The sequence below is a fragment of the Mandrillus leucophaeus genome, unplaced genomic scaffold (assembly GCF_000951045.1).
Source record: "Mandrillus leucophaeus isolate KB7577 unplaced genomic scaffold, Mleu.le_1.0 Scaffold1056, whole genome shotgun sequence".
Taxonomy (NCBI): domain Eukaryota; kingdom Metazoa; phylum Chordata; class Mammalia; order Primates; family Cercopithecidae; genus Mandrillus; species Mandrillus leucophaeus.
This window is the reverse complement of record NW_012098721.1, coordinates 452164-459117: the sequence shown is the minus strand read 5'-3', so window position 1 is coordinate 459117 and position 6954 is coordinate 452164. Positions and strand designations below refer to the sequence as shown.

The following is a 6954-nucleotide window of genomic DNA, read 5'->3' as shown; positions in this document are numbered from 1 at the left end:
TATACACTTCAACAAAAAACTATTAAAGAGAGTGAAAAATCAAATTTCAGAGTGGGAGAAGATATTTGCAACACATACTTGACAAAGGCACATACCCAAAATATATTAACATTACTTCTAGAAACCAACATTTAAAAATATAACCCAATAGAAAAATGTGTAAGAAAGCTGAACAAATTTTTCACTAGAGGATACCCAAATGATATCCAATAACATATACAAGGAATCAATTTTATTAGTAATCAGAATAAATGCAAATTGGCCAGGTGCAGTGGCTCCCGCCTGTAATCCCAGCATTTTGGGAGGCTGAGGCAGGAGGATCATTTGAACCCAGGAGTTTGAGACCAGCCTGGCAACATGGCAAAACTGTCTCTACAAAAAGCGAGCTAGGTATGGTAGCGTGCACCTGTAGTCTCAGCTACTAGGGAACTCGGGTGGGAGAATCACCTGAGCCCAGGAAGTCAAAGCTGTAGTGAGCCGAGATTGTGTCACTGCACTCCAGCCTAAGCAACAGGAGACCCTCTCTCACTTAAAAAAAAAAAAAAAAAAAAAAAAGCAAATTAAACACACGAGATGCCACCGCACACTTACAGAATGGCTCAAAGTAAAGAGAATTTGAATGCTCACTACTGGTTAGGATGCCGCACGGTGGAAGTTCCCAAACAGCTTGGTGGGAGGTTAAATTGTGAATAGTCTTGGAAGCCATTTGACAGTATCTACTCAATTTGAACACAAGCATACCCTAAAACCCAGCAATTTCACTTCTAGGTATTACCAGTCTAACAGATAAAGGTGTATATATTTTCGCCAAAAGAATAGAATGTTCACGGCAGCTTTGTATTTGGCATAGCCTCAAACTAGAAATAATTCAAATGTCCACTAACACCAGAACTAACAAATAAATTGTGGTATATTCATATATACCTTATATTCTATGGAATATAACAATGAGCATGCATAAGCAATTACTACACAGAAAGCCAAAAAACAGAAGAATACATACTGTGTGATTCTATTTATATAAATCTCAAAACAGCTTAACGATGGGGTTAGAAGTCAAGACAGTGTTTAGCTGTGAGGAGGAGGAAAGGAGTCACGATGGTGGGCAGAAGGGAGGCCTCTGGGTTCCTGGTAATGTTCTGTTTCTTCTGTTTCTTGACCTGGGGAAAGGCTACCCGAGTGCATTCATTTGTAATAATTCATGATTTGTGCATTTTTAGAAGTCATACTTCAACTAACAAGCTAAAGACATTGATGGGTTTTCTCCAAGGTTTTTGTAATGTAACTGTTAACTCCTAAAAACCTTGTTATTGTCTCTTAAGTTATGATCCCAAGAAATATCCAATTGGGTGAGAGACATAAGCCTGACTTACTGTGTGACCTAGGGCAAGTCACATAACTTTCTAGGTCTGCAGTTTGCTTAACTGTAAAACAAAAAGATTGAGAATTAGCATTTTATAAGGCTTTACCAGCTCTAAAATTCTATTAATCAAAGTCATTAAATTCTCATTGTTTTAGTTTCCACAAGAACAATAAGGAAACAATGGCTGTCACTCTATACCTGAAACATTTCCTGGAGGTGGTTTCACATGTTAATGGTAAGATGAGTGAAACTGTTACCAATAATCTTTAATTTACTGAGTATTAACTCTTCCACTAGTACAATAGAAGCAGGACTCTTACAGAAGGTATTGAGTGACAAAGTAACTCTTAAGGGGAATACTGATGTGGTTACAGCCCACATGTGGTCTGTCATAGAATTACCCATAAACAATGTTTGTTTTTCTTTCAGACTCAGGAAAAAATATCTGTTAGTCAATATCTCCATGATCTCTCTTCTCTGATCCTCTCTGCCATGCTGGCAAGCTTTGCTTTCTCATCAACCATTTGTAATAACACATAATAATGATGCAATAGATGACTAAGAAACTATTAAAAGAACTATTTTTGTCTTTAACAGAGGAAAAAAATCGCATACAAACTCATACAAATCAAAAATTTTACAGTACCCCATTAAGATACCAATAGGTAAAACGACAAACAGGAAATTCACAAGTGTATAAAAGTATTCAATCTCACTAATAATAAGTTTTTAATGGTACTATCATTTGTTACATGTAAAACTGGTGAATACTTTTAATTGTTGGCAGGTATTTGTTGAAATGGGCACTGTCACACATTACTCAGGGGGGTTTAAACCCATACAAATCTTTGGAATAACAATTGGATATGTATATCAAAAAAACTTTGAAAGCTTCATAACTTTGATTAATAATACCACTTCTAAAAATGAGAAAAAAATTCCAAATTCTAAAAATGTGTTATACACAAAAATGTTGTTTTATTTATAATACTGAAAAATAAAAGTAACCTGTGATCTCACTTATGTATGGAATCAAATAAAGTTGAACTCATGGAAGTAGAAAGTAGAATGATGATTGGCTGGGCATGGTGGCTCACGCCTGTAATCCCAGCACTTTGGGAGGCCTAGACAGGCGGATCACCTGAGGTCAGGAGTTCGAGACCAGCCTGGCTAACATGGTGAAACCCTGTTTCTACTGAAACTATAAAAAATTAGCCAGGCATGGTGACATGCACCTGTAATCCCAGCTACGCAGGAGGCTGAGGCAGGAGAATTGCTTGAACCCTGGAGGTGGAGGTTGCAGTGAGCTGAGATCATGCCATTGCACTCCAGTTTGGGCAACAAGAGCGAGACACCATCTCAAAAAAAAAAAAAGTAGAATGATGGTTTACTAGAGGTTGACGGAGTGGGAAGAAGAGGGTTTCTGACCAAAGTGTACAAAATTTCAGATAGAAAGAACAGGTTTTAGGATCTACTGCAGGGTGACTATAGTCAATAATAATGTACTGTATATTTAAAAATAGCTAATAAAAGTAAATTTCAAATGTCTCTCCATAAAGGCCAATAGGTAAGAGAAGTGATAGATATGTTAATTAGCTTGATTTAATCATTCCACATTGTATATGTAAAGGTAAACTGAGGCTGGAGCCGAACTGGGAACGAAGACACAAGGCAAATGGCAGTGAGAATAGCTTTTATTAGGACTCGTGGGCGAGGTTCCTCGGTCCAAAGGTGAGGGCCAAGGAAGTTGCGCTGAGGGAGGAAGGTAGGGGCTTCTTATAGCCTGAGAGGTAGGGAAGCTGGTTGTGCAAACAGGGCCTGGGGGGGTCTTGAAACTACTAGGGCAGGAGTTGAGTAAGGGTCACGAGGAAGGGGTCTTTGGAAACTGTTAACTGAAACTGCTGTTTATGAACTTGTGGAATGCATGTGAGCTGCAGGTCATGGGGGAGTGTGGTTGCCCAGCCGGAACTCTGATGCATGTAAGTCTGCGCGTGTGTACAAGGGTGAAGGGAGTCTTTAACAAAAGGCCTGCTACGCCGGGTAACGCCGCCATGTTGGGTCTAGACTCCTGCCTAACAGTATACATATACCAAAACATCACACTGTACCCCTAAAATGTACAGGGTACCCCATAAATGAATTCAATTATGATTTTCCAATCAAAAGTAATATTAATACTAATTTTAAAACGCATTAGCAAGGGAGGCATCAGCATTCTTGAAAAACATTTAAAAACAAAACATTTTAAAACAATGGCCAGGCTCAGTGGCTCATGCCTGTAACCCCAGCACTTTGGGAGGCCAAGGTAGGAGGATCACTTGAGGTCAGGAGTTCAAGACCAGCCTGATAAATATAGCAAGACACTGTCTTTATAAAAATTTAAAAAGATAATAAAATTATAAATAATCCTATTTCCAATAAATTATGATACATCAAAACAACAGAATACTAAAAATAATATTTATCTTAAAAAGGATCTGATTTATCATGTAATCTGAATTTTTTTTTAAAAAAAAGGTTGAAACAACACTGGAAAAAAAAATGTATTAAGTTATATAAATGTAAACATTTAGTATCAATTTAACCAGAAAGAGAAACACGGCTATATTGGTGGAATCAGCGGAGGGAAAGTGTCTTTGTGTGCTTGGTGAGAGGTGGGTGGGAAGGTGGGTTTGGAAATGGAATGAGTGATAAACCATCACTAATGGTGTGTGGACACAATATCAACACAATAATGTGATAGTGAATAAGCATCACAAGATCTGATGGTTTTATAAATGGGAGTTCCCCGGCACCAGCTCTCTTGCCTGCCACCACGTAAGACATGACTTTGCTCCTCACTCACCTTCTGCCATGATTGTGAGGCCTCCCTAGCCATGCTGAACTATGAGTCAATGAAACCTCTTTCCTTTATAAATTACCCAGTTTTGGTTATGTCTTTATTAGCAGCATGAGAACAGACTAATAGACACGATTAGTACAAAAGGTAAAATGGAAACTAGGTAACTGTCTGCATTTTATTTTGAGAGTATTGTATTGCAAGCATGTGGAGAAAAAGTGTAACAGCCTAAAAAGCCCAGTGAAAGTCAGTATAATTAGAAATGTCAGGCTACTTATTCCAAACCTATAACATTCCCCTATATGTACACAATTAAATGTAATAAATGTAATTTATGTACACAATTAACTGTCAATGTAATTGGGGTTTCCATGGGGCTTGTGGCATATATATTCAAACAGGAAAACTGGATTCCTTTGCGGATTTATTCAGATGAGGTAATATGGAAGCCGGTTTCCTCTCCTGTCAACTTGGGCAATGACGATAGTCAGTCTAGTGAACATGTTATAAGTGACTCCTGGGAAAGCAAAATGGACATTTTAAAAATATAGGCTCAGAAGTATAGCTCTGTAGACTTGAGACTTTGGATTCATTATTATTTGATTTTCAGGATGACAAATTAGTCAAACCAAAGAGGAAATTTAATCAAATGATACACAAAAATATTTTATAGACTTTGTTTACCTTTTTTACCCAGAAAAATCTATTCTTCTTTTACAGCTGGGATGGCATGCTATCTCCTAGGCATCACATTCTCTAAACTCTGGAGACAGAATGAATTACTTCCTCCTCCACACTCAAATACTGCTGGAATAATACTTATCACAATGTACCATAAATAATTATTTGTAAGTTTGACTATCTTGCTAGATAACGAATTTCAAAAGGGCACGGGCTATAGCTTATTCAGTACTAAATGAAATGCCTGGCTACAAATAGGTCCTAGTAAAAATTAAAGATATGAGATAATACTGAGTTACCCAAAGAAGTAATTCACAAGTCCAGTGAAAAGAAAATATACTGGAAAGGCAAAGTCTATTATATTTAGTGTGTATCCTCTAAATTCTTTCTTTTAGGCCCTATCAGTATACGTATAGTATAATATGTAACTCAAATACTACCCCCACCATTGAGTTTCTCCTGATTTTCCAAGCCACAAAGATCTGTTTTCTCTGCACTTCTAAGCACTTTTTAGTGGTAAAGAGGAATCTTTACCTACTACCTACTCTCTCCATGCCTCCTTTTTTTTTTTTTTTAATGTTTTGAAGGACTATATTTCATTTTATTCATCTTTGAATATACAATGGCTATCACTGGCTTGACACAGAATACATATTCAATGCATCTTTGTTAATTAACAATTTATTAGACTTGAAATAGTCAAAAGATGAGAGATCATTTGTTTCATTTCTATTCCCTTTTTTGTAACCAAGATGAAGGCCAAAGTGGTCTTAGGAACCTTTTGTCTTCCTGATGAGTCCTTCTATGGTGTCCCACTGCTCCTTGGTGACCTAACACAAAAAGATGTCAATTTAATGTGCTTTTTACATGTTTTTAAAGCTTAGTATCCGAGCTGCTAATATTACATGATACACACAAAATGGCATTACCTTTCTCAGGTTATTGAATTCTCCTGAAATAAGTACTTCCTCTCCACCATCAAATTTAACGACCTGGAAAAAACAAATTTTTAAACGCTGAAACTACTCCTTTTAAAAAGTTTCTGAACCACTAGCCATTTTCCCATACTTTGGATGGAATATCTCTTTGGCACTTTAAATCAAGCCCAAATTTTAAAGATAAAACTCATGATTAAACCTAAATTGATTTACACAGTTCATAATTCTATTTCTAACATCTCCACAATTTCAAAAATCTACCCAATCTTGAAGATCATCTTAAAGGTATATCTATCAAGGTAACTTGCATCTATTAATTTATCACTTGATATGGTTTGGCTGTGTCCCCACAAAAATCTCATCTTTAATTGTAATCCTCATAATGCCCAGGTGTGGAGGGAGGGACCCGGTGAGAGGTGATTGGACTAGGCAGTTTCCCCTATGCTGTTCTTGTTAGAGTCAGTGAGTTCTCACAAGATCTGATGGTTTTATAAGGGGCTCTTTCCCCTTCACACACACACACACACACACACACACACACACACACACACACACCTCTCTGTCTCCCTTTTCTCTCTCTCTTCCTCTCTTTCTATTGCCTGCCACCATGTTAAGTTATGACGTTTACCCTTCAGCCATAATTGGAAGTTTTCTGAGCCCTCCTCAGACATGCAGAACTGTGAGTCAATGAAACCTCTTTTCTTTTTATTTTTTAATTATATTTGAAGTTCTAGGGTACATGTGCACAACGTGCATGTTTCTTACATATGTATACATGTGTGATGTTGGTGTGCTGCACCCATTAACTCGTCATTTACATTAGGTATATCTGCTAATGCTATCCCTCCCCACTCCCCCACCCCATGATAGGCCCGTGTGTGTGGTGTTCCCCACCCTGTGTCCAGGTGTTCTCATTGTTCAATTCCCACCTATGAATGAGAACATGTGGTGTTTGGTTTTCTGTTCTTGCGACAGTTTGCTCAGAATGATGGTTTCCAGCTGCATCCATGTCCCTACAAAGGACACAAACTCATCCGTTTTTATGGCTTCATAGTATTCCATGGTGTATATGTGCCACATTTTCTTAATCCAGTCTGTCACTGATGGACATTTGGGTTGGTTCCAAGTCTTTG

General features: G+C 37.6%; 1 protein-coding gene across 2 annotated transcripts in view; it reads right to left on the bottom strand.

Moving 5' to 3' along the window:
• Positions 1–5548: 5548 nt before the first annotated feature.
• The window catches only part of DECR1 (2,4-dienoyl CoA reductase 1, mitochondrial), a 44612-nt gene continuing 43206 nt past the window's right edge, over positions 5549–6954 (bottom strand). For both annotated transcript variants that reach the window (XM_011982633.1, XM_011982640.1), the window contains 2 exons: positions 5813–5875; positions 5549–5713 (listed from right to left, as the gene is read on the bottom strand). In XM_011982633.1, the coding sequence (XP_011838023.1) occupies positions 5654–5713; positions 5813–5875 (123 nt within the window). In that variant the 3' untranslated portion in view covers positions 5549–5653. The remainder of the gene's footprint in view (positions 5714–5812; positions 5876–6954) is intronic.